We start from the raw sequence: 25,663 nt of genomic DNA, 5'->3' as shown, positions 1-25,663 counted from the left end.
ACACGATACAAGACCGAGTCCATCTCCCCATCAGCTGACCGTGTCACTACAGGCCAGTACGTACAAGCCACAGGGCTTCGTGACAGCTTAAAGAGGTGTTCCCCAAGGAGCCCGCGTGGATGTCTGTGTCCCTCCAGGAGGGGTTACCTTGAGCGCAGGCAAGCTGAAGCCATCGGTGAGGTTGTGTGCCTCCTCTTCAGAGACCTGCTCTTCACTCAGGCCCAGGCCCAGCTCCTTAAACGGGACAACACAGATGTAGCTGGTCACGTTGTCACTCTCTGAGTTCAGAGGGTAGGTTTAGCTGGAGTTAAGGTGGTTAACAAAGCGACTTTCGCATAAAACACACAGAAAAGGGAAAAAAAACCCACCTAATAAAGTTTCTTATTTCTGGCAATTTGTATGAGAGCACATATATTCCATCCAAATTTACCTGAATCACGTCTATTGAACATTTTGCAAACCTTATTTAGAGTTACAAAGGCTCTTAGAAGGATGAGAGATAAAACACTGACAAAACACCTCCATCTAAACACAAACACATAAAAAGTGAGGAATATACCTTCTCTTTAAATATTAAGTTTCCAAGAAGTAGCTGCTCATGTCGGTCTTAAACCAGAAATCATGTATTTAACAGAGGAAAGAAGAGAACAATCGCGCAATTTTCAAAGGCAGCCTGTGTTACAGACCAAACTCAGGATGATGGGAATTCCCTGCGAGTTCGGTCTGTGGAAGGACCCCTCAGAGACCTCTACAGTAACTGCTCTTTGACATTGCAGATAGTACTGTGAAGAAAAGGAGCTCCCTGATTGTCACACCATTAATTTTATTGATTACATCACTGTAAAGCCACCATGATCTTGGCAGGAACAGCGGCGAACTGTTATCTATCAACACCATTCAGCGCATTTAAGTTCTGAGTAGGAAAACATACATTTCTAGTCCTCAGAAATGCTTAAAGAATAGGAAGCAAGCACATTATAACTGATACCACAACAAAGACAAAAATAATTCATAGACTAGGCAGCATTTATTTTAAAATAGCACTAATTTTAGGCTAACCTCATGCTGGAGAAGGGGGAAGAGGAACAGTTCAAGATTTCTGCACTTTTTTGATACTAACCCAGTCACAAAATAGTAAAATTCGCTTTAAAACAGAAACTTACAACTTACGGTCATAATCCCATTTGTTCCACATAAACATATATACAAATATTTGTAAAGAATTCATGAAAACAAGGCCTTAATTTAAACTATATGGGATTTTTTTTTCCCATTTGTATTTTGATTTACAAGTCAAATGCTCTCATCTCTTCAGGAAAATAAAGCCAACTGAAGCACTTGTCTCTTGTCCAACTAATATATTTTCTTGGGAAGCTACAACATCGACCCACTTTTCACTCCTACGTGCTAAACTGTCATGGGATTGAACTTTTAAAAGTGATTTGCTCAAGAAAATTTTTACCACTTGAGTAGAAGAACATTGCATTAAAAAAATGAATAATCTGAGTCCCAGGAAACAGCAAAGCTAAGTGTTCAGGCTCTAAACAAAAAAATACATTTCTCCCTAATTTCTCCCCAAACTCCAGAAAGAAAGAAGCCTGTTAAGTGTTCTGACAAAAACTAACAATGCAAATTAATTAGGAACAGAATATTATTGTTCTCATCAGCAGCTGCCTCACATAAACAGTGTCTATTCTAAGCTAACCTGACAGCATGCCCAGCAGATGGAGCACATGGGATGAGGATGGGAACTCCACCAGAGATGGAGAAGTCAGGTCAAAACCCTTCAGGAGCAGTTAGTTATCTCTTAGTCTAGTTATATTCCTTGTTAATCTTTTCCCACAACAAGACATTTCCAACAGCATGAACACTATAAAAAACATTTTGGACACGTGAATTTCTAAGTAATGCTAAAAAAAATATTCCAAAGAGCCTCTCAAATGTATGGTTTGACCAAAGGAGCCACTTACCGATATTATGTCTCAGGTGAACCATAGAATCATAGAATAGTTTGGGTTGGAAGGGACCTTCAAAGGTCATCTAGTCCAACCCCCTGCAATGAGCAGGGACATCTTTAACTAGATCATGTTGCTCAGAGCCCCGTCCAGCCTGGCCTGGAATGTCTCCAGGGATGGGGCATCGACCACCTCTCTGGGCAACCTGTGCCAGTGTTTTACCACCCTCATTGTAAAAAATTTCTTCCTCATGTCTGGCCTGAATCTCCCCTCTTCTAGTTGAAAACCATTACCCCTTGTCCTACCACAACAGGCCCTGCTAAAAAATGTCCCAGTCTTTCTTATAGGCCCCTTTTAAGTACTGAAAGGCCGCAATAAGGTCTCTGTGGAGCCTTCTCTTCTCCAGGCTGAACAACCCTGTGTACTCCTGCACCCCCAGCCTTGCACTCCTCTATTGCAGCCCTCCCACTCCCACTTCTATGGGACACATGAAAGCAGAGAACTGATCCCACACTCTCATTGCCTTCCTAAGCACAAAACCTTTAGAAACTTTAAACACACACATACACACAAACACACTTCCTTCATGTGCTTTGCTCTAAACTACAAGTATTTTTAGTGCTAATGTTTTCTATTAAAGACAAAATATAGTAACTAACCCTATGTTAGTTAAAATTTTCTATGTCTTTGTGAAAATATTTCATTCATCTGTTTAACTCACGTCCCTTATTAGCTTGGAAGAAGAGAAGGTAAAGCTACAGAACAGTAAATGGTCAAATCCAGAATAAAATATCTGTACAGGGAATGTCTGACCTATGTCAGGAGGCTGACCTTATTCACCTGTAGAAAAGCAAGAATGCTAATGTACCCTTGTACTCAACAATTTAATATTCAGACTTTGTTCTTCAAAAGCACATTCCCATCTATAGATCTATCAGGAGGGCTTCACAATATCCCTGAGAAATCCAAGCTGCTCTTTCATGAAATTCTCACCTGCTCACCAGGCGGGAAGGGATGAGAAAGCATGCGATGAACTGGCTGGTCACAGACGAAACGCTGCACTGAAAAATGCCCAAGTACCTTCACTTGGACCTTCCAGCATTGGATTTCTGATTTAGGCTTTTATGACCCAAAGAGGGTACTAATTTTTGTTTAGCTTACTGTTTTCTTCTGTGAGCTTTGTCTTTCCCAAGTTAAAAGGCATGTGTTCTTCTAACATCTCATGATGCAATAACTAGATTTCAACAGAGAAGAAAGATATTTTTACTAGATTTACTAGACAAAATTTTCAAGTTTCTCTATGCTCAGTGCACCTTGAAGACATAGAATACATTTCCGTTCTAACTTAATGGGTAAGATATCATTCAGTTTAAAATACTGCTATTAAATGTCTGTTTTTTTAGCACTATTTACACCTTACCATCAGAGAACAACACCTTACAGTTAAAACAAAATTAAAGCTTTTTGTTTTATATGGTCCAACGCCCAGGTCTCACCTATCAATTTAGTTCAATGGAAATGGAGTATCACACTGTCTTGCTGAGGATGAGACTATTAACATCATTCAGTAACATCTATTACAAATTTTCCTCCATCCAGCTTGTACATAATTAAATCAGTAAATAAACCATAAATACCCATGACGCAGAACCCACAAGGCTCTTAAGTATAAAAATATTAAGCAACTAGCCCGCCGATTGAAGCATTGCCTGAGTTATTACACAATTCAATGGAGTATATGCAGAGATTTGTTCAACTAGTAGTGACTTGTCTGCAAAATACCCTGTAAATACTTAACCCCAAATGCTGAATTTCTAGTTTAAGCTTTCAGCCATTGCATCCTGCCATACCTTTATCTTCCAGATTAAATAAGATTCTCCCTTCTGACTTTTTCTTCTGTGATTTTGTGCAATGTACTCTCACCAATATGAACAAAGCAGAATAAGAACAGCACAAGAAAATGCTGAATTGTTTCTGCAAGCACCCAGCTGTCCCTTTGCATAAAATGTAAGGAATATGACCTTCCATCTCATTAAATTACTGGTCCACCAAGTTTGATACAAACACCTGGTATAAGGCTAAAATAAAATTGTATATTTATTCTATTTTACGTGGGAACAAATTTTAACTAGGGTGGTATCAATTTATCCTATTCACTGAAGGCAGCTGTCTAGCTACAAGTGGCCACATTAGCCGCAAGCAAATATTGCTAAACTTGTAGTTTTATGGAAGTTAGCAATGATAACATATTGCATTTATGCAATTTGTGTTGCCATGAATAAAAGTGTGAATGTTTTTAATTCTCTGTAACCGGTTCATGAGACAAGATGCCCTTCTCACACATTTGAGACATACGTTAACATAAAACCCTAATTTGCTGCAGATATTTTTTGGTATGAGAAATAATACTGATGGCTATAAAATTTACACTCAATGGTGTAGCATAGATCAATATATCCCTTAACATTTAAGATGTTTTTACTAATTTATTTTTACTTAGTCACTCATTTATGTCTACAGTTAAGATTAATACTTAGATTAGCCAGTTTTTAAGACTCAGCCCCTCAAGTATATTTTCTTCCTTGTCTCTCTTGAAGTTATAACATAAAGCAAATGGCTTAAATTCAAAGCAGTTTCCCTTTGGCTTCCAATAGGTCTTACTGATTCAAAGCTTGAATTTGAGACTTATCTCAGAAAAAATCAAATACATTAAAGTATATGCTTAGCAACCTACTTGAGATTACTAATAACAAAAAAAACCTCTCAAGGCAGTATAAAATAAAGCAACAATAATCTTTGCAGTTTGCATTTGTTGACAAAATGAGATACAAATCTATGGATGTTTTTAAGATTAAACATTATTTTACTGTATAGTTTTAAAGATCTAGCTTTAAAACAATGTAAGTATGAAAATTCACAGTAGAATTTAGCTCAAACATCTGTCTGTACAACATCATTCACTGAAATGCCTTTTTCTGGGAAAAAATAACCCATTGAAATAGATATTGCTTATTTCTGAAGACTTTTTTGACTTAGCATTACGCACATGCAACCTGCCTTAGAAAACAGTTCCTATAAGAGGCTGTTTGGCTGATTTGTTAAGCACATTTAAATGCATATTGTCAAAGTAGAGAAAATAATCAGTCCTTAGTAGCCCATGAAAGAGTAAATTGATCTTGTTGCAAATTATTTTTGAAAGGCATATTTTGACATAGTAAGCTTAAAAATAGTTCAGCTACAGATACTTCTAGTAAGCTCTGAACATATGTTTTAAATAAAAGCTTAAATCAAAGCATACCTTTTACTACATTAGTGAATTTAACACCATTTTCTACAATACTTTAACCATTGTATCTAATAATAGACATGTCTCCATTCAAGAAACATTTACCACAGCCTTAAGGCAACAATTATCTTTACTGCATTATAAATTCAATCTCAGATTTCCAGGTTTTATTACAAGAAACACAAGGATGAAGGAAAAGAGGACACAGTTCACATTATCATCCTTTTGTAGGCCTGTACACCCCTCAGAAGGCCCAATCACAGACTGGGACCTTATTTTGATGACTGGACATCACATAGAAAGGGTTTTTGGAGTCAAAGGCTCACCACTGTTGTTGAATGACAAGCATCATGCCCACATTGCAGCACCAGCTGAACACTGTCAACCAAGGAAAGCAAACTGTGACGTGGAAGTTAATTTCCCATTCATACATGCACACAAATGTTTCCATTAAATGCATATTCTGTGGTTCAAAGCAGTCTTATGTTATTTGCTCACAGTCTTAAGAAATTACTACTTCCTTATTCTTCAAAGAGAAAAAGCGCTCTAAAGAGTGATCAGCTGTCAGTTAAAAAGGAACTAAGATTTGATCTTTATTGTATTAGCTGGGAAGATTCGATTTTTGTTGAGACTAGAAGGTGTTTTGCATATTAAATTCCTATTGAAAATTGTTCCAAGAAAAAATAATTCAGTTTTTCGCTTGCCTAAATACAGAGATACATCTGCTCTGGAATTAAAATACAAAGCAATATCCAGTTTAAAAAAAAAAAAAAAAAAAGTTTATTTAAACAGCATTATGACTAACCAGGGAAAATAATGTTTTGCTTTTTAAATACAATTTTGTAATATTAATCCAAATTTTAACTATTTTGAATGTTTATCTAATATCTTTTTTTTTTCTCTAATAAAAGCATTTTGTTTTGCTGTTGCTAGTATAAATCACTAATAGTGCTACTGGATTCATGGTTCTCTCAAAGCTCAGAAAAAGCAAATTTCAAATAGCAATTCATTAATTCATACTCAACCTACAGGAGCTATAGCCTAGAATATCTTCTGATTTTGTGCAAAGCAGAACTTACTAAAAAGAACTGTAGAAGTCAGAACTGGGGAACTGGGATCTCATTTCCAGACTCTGGGTGGAAGTTCCTTTCCTTTAATTTATCAACATTCCTTTCTTTCAGTTTATCACGTCACTCCTTTATTTAATCTCTCCAGCCCCTTTCTCTCCTTGCTGTAGGCCAGATTTGTGCTAACAATCTGATGACGGACAAGGGCATTAAAGTTGTCACAAGTGGCAGCTGTGAATGCTTTTGACATGAAGGAATCTTTGGCCCCTACAACCTAAGAGCCCTATTTGATTGTACAAGGCACTAGAATCTATTTGAAAGATGCTCCTTGCCATCAATACCTGTGTAATTCATGTAATACTTTCAGGCATTCATGATACACAGTGAAAAATTCAAACTACAGCAACCTGGAACCACCTTAAAGCTGCTCTTTATTATCCTGGTGGGGAGAAGAAATCCTTTACTCACCTTCATTACATTTAAATTCCTTAATTTCAAGTTTTTCATGTACTGTGGAATTGGCCCAGCCTGCATCTCGGCTCACATGCTGCCACTGTTTTTGCCACTACATTCTGCACAAATATAACACTTCTCTTTCCTTTCCATTTGTCAAGAACCTATCTGTATATATGTAACTTCAGTAAATTTTCGGTCATTTATTTCTGCTGGCCATTATTACTGTGATATCTGCATGATAATTTTCCATCTTAAAAGTTTCTCAAAGACAGATATAAATGTCCAATTATCCAAAGTAAACAAAACTATAATCTCTCCCATTCCTTAATTTAAAAGCCATTCCTCAAGGTTAACATTTAGAAAACTAGTGGACAGTCTAACACACATCAATATTCCTTGAACCTGCAACCTCCCCAGCCACAGCAACAATTGACACAGCTGTTGTAACCACTGCTGGGCTGACTTCATGCTGGAGGGTATTTGGGAAGGCTACATTAACTGATCCTGTTCTCAGATTTCTCCTTCCATGTTCTTAGAAGTGATTCTTGATTATTTCCAAGACAGCTTTCAGTTGCAGTTATCAGCATGTCTGAACAAGTAAGAGTATTTTTTCTTTCTTTGCTATGTAATAGCAAATACACCTTGTTCCTCAGAGCCAAGACGGAAGGTTTGAGCCCAAAATGAGGATTCCTCTCCCTACACATGAAATTATTTTGCAAACACTCAGTTCCTTCAAAGTGAATGCATGCACCGGCAGCTTTGTGTGTGCACACACCATCATGCAACATATCCATCCATTTGCCAGGCAAGATATATCAGTCAAATATTATGATGCTGGAAGAAAAAACAAGTAATTTTTAAACTCAGATTTTCAACATTCACATTACCACCAGCTTTTGTTTCATTTGCATGTGGTTTTTTTTAGATCTGAAACATATCTGTTTTATTTTTTGCTATAATACAGGGTAAAGACCTTGTTATATCCTATATGGTACAATAAGTACAATAAACATAGAAAAAACGCCTTGAAATGCTAATGCCATTAAAGAAAGTATATACAATTCACCAAAGAAATAGAGATGGCGCTTCACAAAATGGTATCTGAACAAAGGCTTCTGCTTTGATTAAGACTAGAAACTCCTTGCTCTTAAATGTGCCTTTTCCCTAGTTAATGTAATCGGAGTTTCACCCAGCATGTCTGAAACAAGAAATCAACTTACCTTTGAGCACAGGGATGTCGAGTGAAAGCCCATATTGTTCAGAGAATAGAGTATTTTGGTGCAAGGGGAAAAGATGGCTAAGAGGAATTATAAAACAAAATCCTGAAGGACTCTGAAATGCATTATCAGTACTTACACCAAAGGTACAGTTGTCAGTAACTGGGACAATGTTTTCAGTCCACAGAATCTTATCTGACACTGCACAGTACACAAAAAGACAAAGATCTTGAGAATGTTCCAAACCAAGCAAAAGCTCCAATTTACTGTGCCACCTTTTCTTTATCTTGTTTAGATACATTGTTAGGTATTGTATGTTTCTAGACATACTAACTCTAAACATTGGCACAATTAGATGTGGGCAACATGGAATGTCTGAACTGGTGGGTTTTCACAAAAAAGGATATTTTTTCAGCATGTACAGAGTAGCCAGTCTTGAAGCTCGAAAGTTGGCTCTGACAGATCGATACACAGCTTTCCGGAGACCAATAAGATGCTGACTAGGATGCTGTCCAGCTTTATTAAATGGGCAAGCGGCACTGACCCTGTCAAGCAAACTTGAAAAGTAAAATGTGATACAACTGTACAGATGTCCTAAAGTATTTTTAAAATACAGTACATCACTTTTCTTATTCCATGACTTACGAAACTTTTTCAAAGTTTAGAGACTATGAGAGCAAAACCAAAAATCCATCATATCAGTGATATATTTAATCAAAATTTCAGATAAGCAGCCAGGATTCCTCAGTAGACGGACTGATTCTATTCCAATCTGAGCCATGGCAAAACTCCTGAGAAGACTTGTTTTCTCCAGAGTTTTCCAAAGTGATACACTAAGGGTTGACAGGCCGTAACATTATCTCTGATACAAAACTGTCACAAGCCCACTGTAAGCTTTGGAAGTTTTTACACGCATATATTTAACAGATGCCTCTTTATATGCAAATTTGTTATTTAAATAATTTTTGATGAATAAAATGTGCTACTATACATTGTTTTTCATGCAAAATACTACATTCTTTCAACCACCTCCATGCAGAATCTTCTCTAGGTCAAGAGAAATATTATTTGAGCGGTGACATAGATTTTATGATCATGCAATGAATGACAACTGTGTTTGTGTGAGACTGACAGGTAAACACATGAAATGTATGCAACTATACAAGCATATTTGAAAACATATTTTGGTGTCCACATACTCAGGTGACACTACCATTTAAAAGAAACTGTACCATTTGCCTATTAGGATATACTTCAGAATGGCTTTAGAACTGCAAGAAATTGCCTCATCTGCTAATAAAAATTGAATTGTGAACTGGGTGAATGTTAAACATGTCTGTGTAACATTAAGCTGTAGAAAAGAAAAAAAAATATTAATATCCAGTTATATCTATTAATATACAGTCTGATGCCAAACCTATGAGTGAGACACTGAAAATAGCCCGGGTGCACTCTACTTGCTGGGACTGTTTTCACTAGAATCAACTGAGGAACTGACGTAGTGTGGACAACGGGATGATGAATCGTGATGAATTCTTTGGGGACTGGAAACTGCTTCTGCTCTCACCTTTCCCAGGGCACAGTGAAGAGGTGATTTCATGGCCACAGTCACTTAAAAGGGAAAAGCACACAGGATACCTGGCAAGAGTGAGGTGGGTTGCTGTACTGGTAACTATTTCTGTAGAAAGCTAAAGAGCTGAGCAAGGCAGCAGACCTGACCCTGCTGGAAAAATGTCAGTCCTAGAACATGTGTGTAGTTGGACAATGCTGCTCATTGACTGAGAGGGCAAATAGCTTATTGCCTTCACTGTCAAATATGAAAAGCAATGCAGCCCACCCAGAGAGCAAGGCCAGACTCGTATCAGTATGTTAAATATGATTAACACAAGGAGATTCATGCCAAATACTGCAGTATATTGAATACACTAGCTGAAACACCATATTAAAATATCTGCGTACCACATTAAATTATGTGATATTAAAAATGGTTTATACAACATCTCATGAAGTCCTTTAAAATCTAAATAAAATAAAAACAAACTGTTAATTTCCATTTCTAAATGTAAATTTAAAAGGCTAGTCTCGCCATACGTTTCACTAGGGAACACAGCATGTAATGTAGTACATGCCAATCTCTAACATTTCCCCAGCTTTGAAGGTAACAACTGGAAATGTTTATGGATAAACTCTCAGATCAGTTTGCAGACTCAAGCCCTGGGTGAATCGTCAGAAACAGACTCAAAGAAAAGGACCAAAATTTTTCTACCATAAAAAAGAGATGTATGTTCTGCTACAGTGATGTCAGCATTGCCAGCTCCTAAACAGAACAAATTTAGCACAACTCATGCACAGCATGTACCACCAGTATTCAGCAAAATAATTTGCTTTCCCTTCCAGGAAGGCTCATTGCAGTGTTTCTAATAAAATAATTATTATTCCAGTACTCTTAAATTAGTATAACTCGCTATAAATGTCTATGTGCCAGGTATGCCATATCCCAAACTTCCTAATATTCCCTTTATCTTCTACATACTTTAATTTGACTTACAAAACGTTATCAGCTTTGCCCATCAGCCACAAATAGCAAGGAAAAAAAAAAAAGGTTAAGGGTGAATTTCCTCTTTACTACTGCTCCAAACCCATTTTACTTGTAAAGAACAGTGCCTTATTTCTCCATTAATCCCATAAGCCAAATTTTAAACGGGCTCTCAACTTTAACCAAACTTGTATAGACATGTTAATTAAATCCTATTACCGCACTCCAACATAAAAACAGTTCTATAAAGATGTTGCATACACCAATATGTGCTTGTAGAGCTTGATTCTAGTTCAAAATACAGTAGAAAGGGAGAATTTGGAGAAAACCTAATTATTTCAGTGACAGACCAGGAAATAACTACTTGCTGCTTATTGCTGCAGCCTTTCATTATGTATTCCTACATTTTCATTTTATAATGTGCATGACAATGGACATAGTTTCATTACCCAACGGAAATTCCAAGCTGCAACCTGTGATCAGCCTTCATTTGTCTAATTGCAAATGAAGCAATTAGACAGAAATACTGCCATTCTCCCTGAGTAAAGTATTGCCCTACGTTGGCTGCTCAATTTTCGTAAGCTAAACCACCCTGGTGAAGCCTTGCCCGTCTCTGCATTGCAGAGCTCGTACCACGCAGACACACGTGAAGTGCCAACAGCAGTGTTGAACACTTCTGAAGGCCAGTCTGAAATCAAAATATCCAGTTGGCTTTGCAAGCTGCTAACATAAGAGAGGCCTGACAGGGTTCTTAGTTCCTTTTCTAAGTGGCTGCTGCGGGATTTTTTGGGTGAGAGGGGAATGAAAGCAAAACGATGCTTGAAATGGTTACCCGTATAGCAGTCACTACCACATAGTAGCAAACCGGTGAACCAGTGAACAACTGACCAAAACCTCATCAAGAAAAACTTAGCATTTACAGAGACAGCCAAATATCAATCAACATGGGGCAAATATGGTAGAATAAAGCAAACCCACAGATATTTCAAAGCATATGTAAGTTATCCTAGGAGAACGCAGCAATAGATGGTGCAAGGGGGAGAAAAAACAGCAGTGGAATGCAAGGCCAAATCTGTAGACCTGGGCTTGCCATAAAGACTTCAGCTAAATGCAGCTAGCCAAAACCTGAACTCAGTACTATTTAAACATCAGCTTCAGTACCTTTCCATTCACAACATGGTTAAAACACAGTCCAAGGGATGCTGAGCTAGCAGGATATTAAAGCAGCAGCATACATATCATTGAGCAGGGTGCTGTGCTACCTGATTGAAATCCCATTCCTTCAAGGATGTATTAAGATAACACAAGTAAGTTTTCAGATGCAATCGTTTCTATTGCCATGTGACTTTCTGAACAAGCATTAAGGCTTTGACAAGGTTACTACAGGAGAAGGTACTAAACTTTGTTCCGCTAAGGTTCATTGTACTAATATATTAACACTGTATTAGTAGCAAAATTCTGGAAGAAAAAAGGGGTAGCTAGTTTTTTTGGATCACACATGAAGTGCTGTCTCAAGCAAAGAATTTCATGGTGCCCTGTGCAGCAGCATCTCTTGCATATGTGGATGCAGAAAGGAGACACTCTGGAGCTGGAGCTTCCTCCAGGCTCAACCAAACCCAATCTTGCACAGCAATGACTTCTTCATACTGGACAACTGTTCCAACGAGGATGCTGGCAGTGTCAGACTTCTCCCACTCCATCCATACTCCCAAGTCTTTTGAAAAGCTTGCCAGAGTTTTAAGTAAAGAGGCTATTAGATCAAGCATCAGCTTAAAGACCAGTCTGTTTCTTGTTAATCTGTTATCTCAGATATGTAGTAAAAGAACAAGGCACCAGCAATTTAGACATTGACCACAAGTTCGTTTGCTTAAACTTAGGAAAAGATCCAAATGTTTTTCTCATCTGTAATTTGGACAAGCCCTAACAATAATTTCTTTTGAGAACCCGTTTGCAAAGATAAGACAGCCTATTGCTTAACTATATGCTGCTTCAGCGAAAAAACAAAACAAAACAAAACACATAGCTAGGCAGACTGAAGACATGCTTATGCATTCCAAAGGGAGAATGAAACATTTCTTCAGTGAAGCATACTGAAAGTATCTCAAGCTGGAAAATTAATTCAAAATGTTAAGTCTACAGTTTCAAGTTTGCATGTAAAAACATGTGCCTGAGTGCAGAGTAGTTCACCTGGCACGAACAAACAATTTCTTGGTGCACACATGGGAATTTTTTTTGTTGTTTTTAGAAAGAAGTCGATTGGAGTCCAGCTGTCCCACCTCCTCTAACCTTAAGTCTAACTGGCACAGGTACGTATTGAACCACGGGCTGTTACAAGGGAAGAGCAATGAGAGTGCACAGAAGTGTGCACAGCAATGAGAGTGCACAGAAGTGGGTCTGTTGGCTTTGACATCATTGCATTCACTGAACACATTCTGACATTCTTTCACATAGCAAATTAGCAAAAACTACCAAATAGCTACAATAACCAGGAATACTTTCACATGCCTTAAGTGGATGAGAGGTAAATTCAGCAGTAAATAGTTCAAGATTTTAAGCATCTCAACAATTGTATGCGATAAGAAAAAGTATTGTAAACTTTTTCTGAGGTGGGAAATGACCTTTGATGGTTTTTGCTGATTGTTGTGTTCTCATTACTTCAGAATGTTATTTGTTAAATAAAAATAGAATGGTTTACACATCCTCTTGTTTTCTAAAATATCAACGATTACTTGCAGGTCAGTTTATTTACACAGATTTGGTAACACGAGATACAAAAACCCCTCGAACAAAAAATCCTCTAAATGACTCCCAAAATAGTTAACTAAACTGGTTCAAAATTTATTTCTTCACGTATTTCATTGCTAGCAGAGCAGAAGATTTTAAAGGCGCATGAGTTTTGTGAGACTTTAATTCTCCTTCAGGATTCAGGGTTTTAACAATGACTTGTTAGAATTCATACTTTTATTATGAAAAGTAATTATACTATTTTATGTAAATGAAAAGCTTAAAGTATTATGCTTTTCTGTAATTCCACTTGTTATGGGAGACGGTGTAACGAGACAATTTTAGAAGATGGCTGGCTTGAATGGATCTGTATATTAAACAAAGTGAAATACAGACTCACAGGGTAAATCCTCTGGAAATTACTTCAGTCTCTTGAATGAGTCGTAGAGCTTTCCTCACGAGATTAGTAAAAGCTCGGCTGTTCGCCACTGTTTCTTCCAGTTGGATGCAGTATTTTCGCAGGGACATTTGCAGCTTGGCTGTCCTCCATGTGCCCCACACTCGAAAGACAACATAGACAAGCAGAACTAGTGCCCACAGCGGCCACGATGAATCCTTCCACCACGAAGGAAGCATAAGCAGCGCACTTACAAAGGCAAGCAACAGTGAGACATCCCTGCAAAGAGAAAGTGCCGTCAGCCACAAATTCCTGAGGTCAGACAAGTGGGAAAATCACGAAGCTTTCAGTCACATTTGAGATTACGACACCTTACTACAGGGCTTTTATGTAGGTCCTGAAGGCAGCTATAAACACCAAAAACTCCTAGGAGCAGATTTAGGTGTATATGTACGTGATATTGCTTGGTCAGTATACTCTAAGGAAACATTTATCCGGCTTGTTAATGGCCCGAGTAAAAGAATAATATACCACTTTGAAAGGTCAGTTTCTCTTACACATATGACTTTAAAAAAAAAAAAAAATAGAAAAAAAGAAAATAAAATGACTACTCAGCATTATAAGGCAGGGTGGGTAGGAACTGGAATATCTGTACTTCCAGGTTCAAGAGTACAGTAGGGAAGGGCATGTTTCTTTTGGTAACAGAACCCTCAAGCAGTGCCAGCTTTATTTTTTTCAGATTCTGACTCATTTAACTTGGACAGCAATGCACTACTAGTTTTTGACACATTTTTGTAAAAATGGCTTGAATAATAATTTTGAATAATTTGGCAGTTTTTGAAAATCCTTAAAGAACAGAGTTACTAGTATCTCAGTTCAGTTATTTCTCAAAGACATTTTGAAAACTTCATAAAGCTGTTATTTTCACCCAGAAAAATTCAACAAAAACAATTGTAGCCACTAGAAAATACACTCTGTTTCATGTTTAGTATTTTAGCTGTAGTTTTGTAAAATTATGACAGTCTTCACAGAGTTGGATAGGATATGGGCTTCAAGATGTAAAACAGCTTTAAATTTTCAGAATCTTTTTAATGACAAATATTCACTTTCTTCACCCCTTAAAGCTGTGCATCCTGTGTTTAGTTTTGGAAGCATTCACAAGGAATGCTTTCCCATTTCTAAAATAAGACATGATCTGTGGGTTTCTATTTTCTGGACAGTTTTGTAGTCATATTTCAACAAGCTTTGCAAGTGTTAACTCTTCAGGGCTATTGACAGGTTTCAGCAAATGTCCAGGGTTAAAATATTACACATATATAACTATGTCCTCGGGCCATTAACTATGTCCTTGAAAAGGACAGACACACAGTCTGTAACTCCCTTGGTACACAAAAAAAAAATATAAAAAAAAAATCCCCCCCACAAAAAATTAATTGCAACAATTAAAGATTGGAAGGGATTTAAGAGCTCACTTTGTTCATTTTCAGTTTCTGGTTAATCCAGATCATCAGAAATAGACAAGAAAAAAATGGAGACTCTAAAACCAACCCAGATAGCTATTCTATCTCATAAGTATCTTTAGAGTTCAAAAGATTTGCCCCAAGTCCAATCTGAATCATTGGCAAACTAATTGCATTATTTTTCCGAACAGAACAAACAACAACTGATAACCACCTTCTACTAACTACCTTCTACACATTGTAACACTGTTCCATCCCACCTCAATTTTGGCAAAACAGTGCTAACACACTCTACTGTTTCTGAAAGATTACATTTTCTAAATTCATTATTCTTCTTGTTCTTCTCTGGACTGACTCTAAGTTACCTATGCCTCTCCAGTCGTGGCATCCCAAACCAGATGCTGTAGTTTTAACACAAGGCTTAGGGAAACAGGCAGAAAAGTAAAACCCCTGTATCCTGCATATAACATGGACTCCAGGCTGAGATTTCCCATTTTTTGATAATTTGCTGACTCTTTCAATTTATGCTCTGCAACATTGTGCAGATCCTTTTCTGAATTAGTACTGCCTGCCCAATGATTCACCACTTTGTTGTCTGTTAATGTGATTTTTCCTTCCCAAGTGTAGCATTGGACACTTGTCTTTATTGACTTTTCTATTGATTTCAAAATATTTCTCCACTCAGTTAAGCAACTTTTGAACTCCATTCTGCCAAAACACTTAAAAACTTGTTGTCATCTGTAAGTTAAGCAACATTCACCGATTTTGTAAGCATATTGATCATCTGAATAGCTAAAGAAACAATGAATAGCGCTAGGACCAGGACAAACCACAGGAGAAATCTGGTTAGAAAGTTCTCTTGTTTGACAGAGAGCTTCAGTAATGACATCCTACATCTTAAACAGTTGGGTTTTTTACCCTGCTCTGTTTCAGAATAATTCTCTTTTCCTAACATATGCATGAAAACACAGCACTGGGATGGTTTGTGAGCTATTTTTATCTACTGATTCCTGTCCATTTCTCCGCAAGTCACTCTGTCAAAACACCCACCACTCTTGTTATTTTTCACATACAGGTGGCAGCTGCTCAGACACTGCTTCAGCCAGCTCCTTCAGTATTCTAGGGTGAATTTCACCAGCCTCTGAATGCATCATATGTAAATATTCTTTAGTCTGTACATATGGTGTTCTACATCTGTGAAAATTAACTGCCTTCCTCTACTATCAACATACTTTATGAAGACCACAGCACAGAAAACACTTTTCAATTCAGGTTACACAATCATGTGTCATTTATTAAAATCACCACTGTATAGCTTTCAAAATTCATTAATTAATTGACCATGTTAGTTCTTCCTTATAGCACAGATTAGAGTTTGTAAATATCCATTTAAGTTCATGTAGCTATCTCAGATTGAAACTCATTCTTTCAATAAAATGCCCAAGAGAAAAAAACATGCTTATCTATAAATTTGGGGAGCAGTGGACTGAAGACTCAAAAAGACCTGACAAAAAAGATGGTGACTTTATTGCTGCATTTTATACAAAGAACACACAACATTTTTTGTTTGTTTGTTTCTCAGTGAATACAGTGGTAGATATTCTCTGTACAATACCAAATATTAGGAGTTGCTAGGGAGCGTAGCGTTGGAAGTTGTCCATTTTCCTGTTGCTTACACTGCCCTGCAGACAGGATACTGGGGTCAAGGAACTCAATCAGTTCCACATCCTCCTGCAGCAGAACTTCCTGTTGCAGGATGGTACGGAGCGTGTCAAATCGAAATCCAACATCCTTACCACAAACAGGCAAGAGAAAAAACAGGCATTAGTAAAGAATATGCAAATTCTTCAAATCAAGTTGGCAGAACAAGGAAAACACTCAGACACTCTACACTTCATTGACAACAATCTGTTCCCAAGGACTACAGGAATATTTCGGATATATCACAAGTAGCTACTTTGTTTTTATCAAACTTGCTTAACTTCAAAAACTCACATACCACCTAACAGTTCAGACCTGCAGGATTCATCACACTGACTTTGAGACCTAACCTAGACAGTAACAATACCTGGAAACATGCCACAGATTATGCCAATATATATATTTGGAACCAAAAGAATCAGAGAGATACTATATCTGTTAGAAGATCATGAATAAAATGGCAAACACTTTTTTAATGTCATGACATAATTTATGTCATTAACAAAGAAAAATTAGAAAAGGAGATATTACAAATTAGTTAACAAATGTCACCTGTGGACACTTAATCACAGCAGGGTCAATGCACTGGACTCAAGCTGCTTGCCAAGGCCTCTCCTGCAGGATTCTGTGCCTTTCCCAAGGGAACTTGATCCAAACATTAAACAGCGTGGGGCTCTGAAGACTTCACACTCATTGAACTCCAAACAAACTGTGGGGAGTTACTTACTTGTGGCTTTGATGCCACGATAAACATTTACTAAATTTGTTTCCTACAGCTATAGTTCTTCAAGACAAATACACAGATCTTGAAGACAAATATATCCATCAGAAAAGCCCCCTGAAATTTTAATTTGCATACTGCACCAAACTATAATTACAAAACACTTCAAGTTATGAATGTCACAACAAACCCCAAAGGAGAATATTCCTGTAAAGCCCTCTTACAGAAGCTGTTAACAGAAGTTTGACAACTCAAAAGTACTAAATCTGTTTAGTTCTGTCATTGACAGAATGAGATTCTTTATGAAACAGTAAGATAGCTACTCAAAACTTTAATTCCATAGTGATGTCACTTGAGATAACTTGCATTCTACTTTTATGAGAAAACATTTGTTTCAGGACTGTGCAAGAGGAAACTCTGCCCTCCTCTGATGCAACCTGTGTCATTTCAGTACCTTACTGCAGCAACCAGCAGGAGAAACATGTTTTCCATGTTCTTCAGTTGTGTCTCCATATCAAGAAAGTAAGGCTAAAAAAAGCTTTTAATGCCTTTGATTCATAAGGGAAGATGGAGGAAGAAAAAAGTCAACCAAAGATCAGTATTGAGAGGTTTCAGAGGGAATTTTGTCGTCTTGAGATAAAGCAGAAGACATAGCAATTGGAATTGGCAGAACTCTCTGAAAAATGGAACCCCCTAATTTCTCATGCTGCTCAACATTTTTAAGCTACATTTGAACACATCAACCCTGTATTGTAGTAGAAAAAAAAAATTAAATCAAAATTCTAAGTCTTAGATTCTGACTAGTGTGACATTTGCAAACCAGACTAGGAACCTGAAGCAGCTGGATGCAAGTTAAAGCAGATCTCAGACAAGGCCAGGCTAGAGACTGAACTGGCTAGGAAGTGGTGCTGCAGAGAAGGGGTGTAAAGGCAGAATAAAATTATTTTTAACTATCTGGGGTAGAACTATCACCCTTCAGGTCTACTCCACACAGTCTGACTTGGGTCCTAAAAGTTCCTGCAGGATCCAGGAGCAGGAGAATACAACTTCTGGTGAGGCAGATGGACACACAGCCTACTTCTGAATTGCTGAGATGAAAACATACAGGTATTATATGTTATATAGCCAGACCACTATAAAGATATCATCTGCCCTTAATGCGTAACACTGTGCTGAAGCATTATAACAGAGGTGTCTCAGTTTGCTTCACTGTTCTCAAATGCAGCAGCACTGTGGAGAGCAGAGCAGAAACAAACAGGTCAGGCTGGCTCCATGGGTCGTACAGCTGCACGGTGGTGGTGGTGGTGGTGCTACACCTGAGCTAACAAGCTCAAAGAGAGGGTGAAGCAACACTCAGATGAAGGTCTGGAGCTTCTATCTTGAACGAGGCACGAGGCTGCAACAAGTGAACTTTCTCAGTCAGCATCTCCACACTGCCCCCCACCAAAGGGGGCAGCTGCACGGCAGGTTAACTCCTTTCGGTTTTTAAGAATGTATTTAACCTCTCACACATTTTATTGTAATCTCTCTTCCACATTTTGAACATCCTCAACCTGGCTACTGATATTGTTCCTGTTCTTCTGTGCCAAATTCATCTGGCATGGTAACTCTAAAAATAAAAATCAATATTACCTGAAGAATAAGTAAAAATCTTAGAGCCAAAACCAACAACACAGACCAAAGACGGTGCTCAGATGATGAGATACAGGGGAGAAGAACACTTCTGGATTAGGAAAGGAAATGGAAAAAAAAAATGAAGTGATCACTTACCAGTCGGTGAAGTACGTCATCATTTTTCTTATACTGTGGAAAAGGAAACCAGCTTCTAAAGAACTCAACTAGTTTTGACAGGATGCTTTGCTGAAGGGAACAGAAATTACTCCCATTAAAAATAACCCTAAGGCAAAACCAAATAAATAGCAACAGACAACTCCTTTACTTCTGCATTTGCTTTTTTGTGTTAACTCAGACCCAAGTACCTGTAAGGAAGTTTCGCTTACTGTGTCTGGCCTGACTTCAGAGCACGCTAAGGGAACATCTGCTTCCCGTCAGTTTGCCTGTACACAAGAGTGTGAAATAAAGCTTTCAGTAACCCCACCTATTCAGAGCATAATGGATTGTTATGTTGGACTGTTAAAAATAACTACAGCTAGAATTAGTTTGATCTCAAGTTGGCAGCTACCGCATTGATAGGAAGGACTTTCTCCTTGAAGATAAAACCAAGCAGTGAAGTTAAATGGTGGATAGGCACTGAAGAAAAGTAAAAGACCAGGAGAGGAATAACCTCTCCTTGGCAGACCACCTCAGCTTGAGAACAAGGCTCTGGAGGAGCTGTGAAAAGAGGTAGGGCATCCTAGAATCATAACATAGTTTGGGTTGAAAGGGACTGCAAGGGTCATCCAGTCCAACCCCCTGCAATGAGCAGGGACATCCTCAACTAGATCAGGTTGCTCAGAGCCCTGTCCAGCCTGGCCTGGGATGTCTCCAGGGATGGGGCATCTACCACCTCTCTGGGCAACCTGTGTCAGTGTTTCAACACCCTCAGTGTAAAAAATTTCTTCCTCCTGTCTGGCCTGAATTTCTCCTCCTTTAGCTTAAAACCATTACCCTTGTCCTTTCACAACATGCCCTGCTAATAAGTCTGTCCCCATCTTTCTTACAGGCTCCTTTTAAGTACCGAAAGGCCGCAATAAGGTCTCCCCAAACCCTTCTCTTCTACAGGCTGAACAATCACAACTCTCTCAGACTGTCCTCATAGGGAAGAGTGACTGTAAGAAGAGGAACTGTTCCAGAAACTCCCTGTCCCAACCAGCATGTGCTATCAGGTACTTCCTTTCCATGCTGTTTCCCATGCAACCTAAATCCACACTTTCATCTGAGCTATAAACATAATTTTGAACACCAATGAGGGACTCACTCTCCATTATCACACATCTTACTCATGTATCTTCCTAAACTATGATGTATGAAAGATTATAGTTAAATAGATGCGTGATTTTGCAGCCACTGAATGAAAAAAATACTGAGGTCTTGACACACACTGTGTATCTACTTTCCTCACACCGAGCTGACAGGAAGTATTTCTCAAAATAATTACTTAGATATAATTCATTAATTCTAAGGCCTTACTGTTTAATTTTCAGACTGCTGACATGTAATACTATCAAGCTAAATGTATGTAAAAAAAATTAATTGTGGAGTATTTACATTTTGTGGCACACTGTTTCAAAATTAAAAAAAAATAAAAAAATAAAGAAAAAATACAAACACAAAAACCTCCAAGCAGATTATAATAGCTTAATGTATTAAAAATGTCCTAATTAAATCAGCTTCTTCCATTTATTTTGTGTTTTTTTTTTGTTTGTCTGGTTGCTTGGTTGGTAGGTTTGGTTGTTTTTTGTTTTGGGGTTTGTTTGTTTGTTTGTTTTTTCCCCAAGTAAAATGTGGGAAACAGAATAGTAAAACCAAGCAACGGGAGCTGGAGCTTTGCAGTTCGCCCTGTGATGAGCCAGACAGGCCTCTGAAGGCCAGTGGGACACAAGTTTGAAGCAGCAAGCCCAGGCAGAAAGGCTTTGAGTCGTGTCAGAAATTGTCACCCTGAAGTCCTTATGCTTCATAGAACAATTTTTTAAATAACTTACTTTAGTGTCCATTTAAGTAGCCTAATCAAATGTTTCTTTACATACGCGACATCTTTCTGTGTACAGTTAGAATTGCAGACCTATGCCAAAACGAAGAGCTTTTAGGTCAGTGGAGAGACAAACCAGTAATAGGAGTTTCATAATGATAACTCTTCCCAATACACAGACATCATCGTTGCTTATAAGGAGGAGCTATCCCAGCAATCCATACTCCTGAGACTATGGAATAAATCCAAGTGATCATATTTTGATGTTGCTCAAGGGCACTGACGTAAGTTGGAAGAGAAGAAGAGTGTCACAAACTGCAGCACTAGATTATCCTCCAAGTTTCTTGTAAAGTGGTGCAAAATAGCACAAAATTTTCTAATTACAATTTGTAGAAAATTGAGATTAACTAAACAAAAGTCCTTGCTCTGCATTTGAGTTGCAGACAGCTACTTCATTCAGAAGCACCTTTCCCAGTATTTTGAAAGCAGAGGACAGAAAGAGTTGTCCACTCACAATTTAAAATTATGCCTCTTGGAGCCTACAATTTTCAAATGCTTAGCCTTCTTAAGTCCTTGAATTTTTATCGTGAACATTTAAATCTTCACCAAAGATAATTTTTACTGCTGCCAGCTGACTAAACTAGACTGTGGAATTCCTGAAACAAAACAAAACATATAGTGTGATACCTAAGCAATCTTTTTGTTTATTTTCCATGTTTTAGTTTAAAAATAAAAATCTGAGCTTGCATAAACACTCAACAGGCATGTCAGTGCTTGAAAACACAAAACGAGACAACCCCCTGTCTTGGGCTGTGACCCAGAAGAGCACAGTAACTCATCAAATTATTCAGATCCTTGGAACAGTGTCTCACAGTTTGCACTCCCATTGGGAGTGTTACTGACAAGTAAAACAACTTTCATCAACAGACAAGTCGCGTCACGTTGCCAACACTTCTGGAGTATTCTTCTTACAACTTTAGAACAAGGCTCAGTCAAACTCTCTGTAAACTGAATAACAAAGACGCATAACTCCTAACATTAAAAAAAATAGCAGAGGACATGCACATTTTAGGTACATTCATTTGAATCTAAAATCAAATTCTAAGGACTATTTCTCTTCTGTACAGGATGAACCTGAAATGGCAAACTAACAAGTATCTAAAATATCATCATTCACATTGGCACCTTTCAATTCTGTGCACTTCAGAAAGAAGGTAATGCTACATATTAAATACCTTCCAGCTACCCAGAGCTAGCATTAGGTGGGTGGGAGCCCCAGGCAAAGGCAAAGGACTGGTCCCTCTGCCTTTCAATGCCGGGTTACCTGCACAGGCCCAACACAACCCTCAGTAGCTGCCTCCAGTACCAGCCTTGTTCTAGTGACGAAATATTATCACATCTGAGATGGAATGAGGTGTGACACTATAATCAGTTTAAACACTCAGATCTGCATGGCAGTCTAGGAAAATGAGTGAGAAAGGAAAAATGTAAATGGGAAGAAACACACTCTTTAAAGATCAAGCAGAATTTAACTCCAGAAAAGAGGTCTAGGAGCTCTTGGCAACAGTGCTTTTGAGTGTCAAGTGATCAGGAGACCAGAACTTTAGCTGTGACTTTCTCCAGAGATTGGTTACAGCCAGGAACACCACACCTATAATTACCCTGCTAAATCACAACTCTACACTCCCTCAGGTGGGCGCTTGGCATTTCATCAGCCCTCAGAACACAATCTTGAAGCACCTTTACAGCTTTTCGGCTCAATGTTCATTAAGACCATACTCCAGTTTAAAAAAACCTACCAAAACCACACACCTTCAAAACTATTCAAATCATGCTTCAAATTCAGCTGATGTCTCTGCGATTCATGAAGGCTGAACCATGTGCTCTGTTTGGCAGGACAGCAAGACACAGCAGTGACATTTGTATCCGTCACTAAAAACCTCTTTTTTTTTTGACCCCCCCAGATTTGCTTTTTCAGTCCCTGAACATCCCAAACTAGATCTTTGTCTTGCCTAAACCTTGCTACATGTCATCAGATTGTATCTGATTCCTACTAGACTGAATACAAGAGGAGTAAACAATCTCAACTCAAAGCAATACTGCAGTTTTACTACTTTTATTTTAACAAAATGTTTAAGGCATTTGTAAACTTGCTTTTCAGAACAGAAGGAAAATGATACACACATACTAGGCATCAATAAGCATGGAACATCATCTACTCCCTGTGATTATATTTTGCATTACACTAAGCCTCAACTATGATCATTTTATATTAGAACCGTGGGTAGGTACATATTCAGAACTCAGAAACCATTTGTTCTCCAGACATTTTATAATTTCAGTAGACTAGGCCAGTGAGAAAAGGGAAGTGATAATAGTCTCCTGTAAAAATGAGGAAATGATTGAAGGGGAATGTAAATTATTTGCCTGTATATCATAAAAAGTTGCAACAAAGCCTCAGATCTATTCTAGTACTTTAAATATGTAGCCAGCTGCCTCTACCTCATGTTCCTTCCTTTTGAGACACCCTATAAAAATGGAACACAGAAACTGAATGACAAAAACAGACTTTCTGACATCAGATTACAAAAGAAAAGTATTAATGTTCCCAAACTGGTATCAGAACAGCAGCAGGAAGAAACTATACATTTTATCACTGGAAGCTACATGCAGGTTTCTTCCTTGTTTCCACCATGTATCCTTGTCTAGACAGAGATGAGACAATGTGAATGTCATCCCAGTATTTGTCAGAAATGGATGGCCCATTTTCGCACACCCACTCCCTTCATGTTGCAAGGCAAACCATGATGAATTATGGCTACATCTGACACAATGCTGGAGGACTTGCTCCCAACACAATAAAACTAAGTGTAAAATGCTTGAGGTGGAGGGAGAGGGAAAAATAGAATAATCGAGGCCTTTAAAAGCAGTGTATCTTAATGCTTTTGAGGTTCTTAACCCCATAGCACTTTTGTATTAAACTTAGTGGAAATTATGTACAACACAGCATCACACTGCTTTACTGACGCTCATAAAAGTAATTATGCAAAACAAAGTAATGCAGCTAACAAGCGATAGTCCATGCATTACTTCATAGTAATGAACAGATAATCAGCCAATTAAATATATCACTCTAATTTTCAATTAACAGTGGTTTAATTAAAGTCTTCCTGCACTAAACCAGAACAGGTATCTTCAATTCAAATGTACCACAAAACTGCCAACAGCTTTAAAGGGAAGATATATTTTCAGGTGGTTTCCTAAGGATTATGGTGAGTGCCAGCTGACAATTCTGAAAAGCAAGGGTAGTGGACCTAATATTTCCAAGAATACTTTTAAAGATAGTTGAAATTAAAATACAAAATATTACGAGTTAATCCTGGAATTAAATTCAGCCTTGCCTTGCGACCAGTGATAGAAGCAATCGTTATTACAAATGCAATAGCTAGCCACAGCAACAGTAACTAGAAATCAATTTATTCATTAAATTTAAAATAATCCTGCATTAGAGAAACCAGTCAAGGAAGCATGGCGACACTGCAAGCATCGCTTCTCCTCTCCCCCCGTAGTTAATCTCTTTCAAGGGCTCACAAATCCTCCACACATGAGACTGGAGTTCTATATGAAGCTCCTTCGTAATTTTTTTCTACAGGATTGCTGAACTCTTAGAAAAGCTGCAAACTCTACAAGAGAACATCTGAACCACACTAAACTTAGGGATTCTTATTATAGGATGACTATTTTTTACAGGCTCTGTCTAATCCATGTGCTGGGCACACTGTGGTACTTACTGGTCTATTGAATGGATATGAACCCTGTATCTTATCTTCGTGGTCACCTCTGATCAGAAAGTGGGGTAGGAGAGACGTGAGACATGGCACACTTCTATAAGTTTATAAATCTCAGAAACTGGGGATTGAGGCTGTGAAACAAAGAGCGCAGTGTACCTGCCCAACAGGTAAACATCAACTATCCATGATGAAAGACTCCAAGAGGACTGAATACCAAAGCAAAATGTTTTATGTTTTATTACCCTGTCTTTTCAGACTAATGAGAGTGTGAGGAAATTTATATAGTCTATACAGAGAGTGGTTGAAATGAATATCGCTATATGAAAATATGAGCCTACCAACACTTCTTTGAATACTGCCAGATGAATAAGCTTCACAGTGCGACTTCTAAGCTTCAGCTTCAAAGACTGTGCATGTCAGTCTTTGAGAGTACACCATACTACTGTAAACATTACTGTGCTGGTTTGACTGAAAATGAGTTAATTTTCTTGGTGCAGTTAAAAACGGTTCTTTTTCATAGCTAGCGCAGTCATTATTTGGACTTAGTTTGAGAACAAGAGATAACACCCCCGCATAGAGCGAATGTTTTTAATTGCTCTGGTCTGAGAGCCAAGGCCATTCTGAGTGCTCTGCCCACAGGTGTGAGGCAGCGAGGAACAGGGGCATGGATGGGGCAGAGCTCGACTGACATCCAGATTGAACAATAAGAGTATTTCATTCCATC

General features: G+C 38.0%; 1 protein-coding gene across 8 annotated transcripts in view; it reads right to left on the bottom strand.

The window, feature by feature from the left end:
• Window positions 1–25,663, bottom strand: part of VEZT (vezatin, adherens junctions transmembrane protein) — a 68,437-nt gene that overhangs the window by 25,823 nt on the left and 16,951 nt on the right. For 5 of the 8 annotated variants that reach the window (XM_065043066.1, XM_065043039.1, XM_065043074.1 and 2 more), the window contains 5 exons: window positions 19,291–19,380; window positions 16,714–16,889; window positions 13,642–13,917; window positions 8,389–8,538; window positions 148–295 (listed from right to left, as the gene is read on the bottom strand). In XM_065043066.1, coding sequence (XP_064899138.1) covers window positions 148–295; window positions 8,389–8,538; window positions 13,642–13,917; window positions 16,714–16,889; window positions 19,291–19,380 — 840 coding nt within the window. The remainder of the gene's footprint in view (window positions 1–147; window positions 296–8,388; window positions 8,539–13,641; window positions 13,918–16,713; window positions 16,890–19,290; window positions 19,381–25,663) is intronic. The other 3 variants (XM_065043029.1, XM_065043057.1, XM_065043019.1) reach the window with 1 other exon arrangement.

The sequence above is a fragment of the Columba livia genome, chromosome 1 (assembly GCF_036013475.1).
Source record: "Columba livia isolate bColLiv1 breed racing homer chromosome 1, bColLiv1.pat.W.v2, whole genome shotgun sequence".
NCBI classification, from domain to species: domain Eukaryota; kingdom Metazoa; phylum Chordata; class Aves; order Columbiformes; family Columbidae; genus Columba; species Columba livia.
The sequence above is the reverse complement of the archived record's forward strand: the minus strand, read 5'-3'. Positions and strand labels throughout refer to the sequence as shown.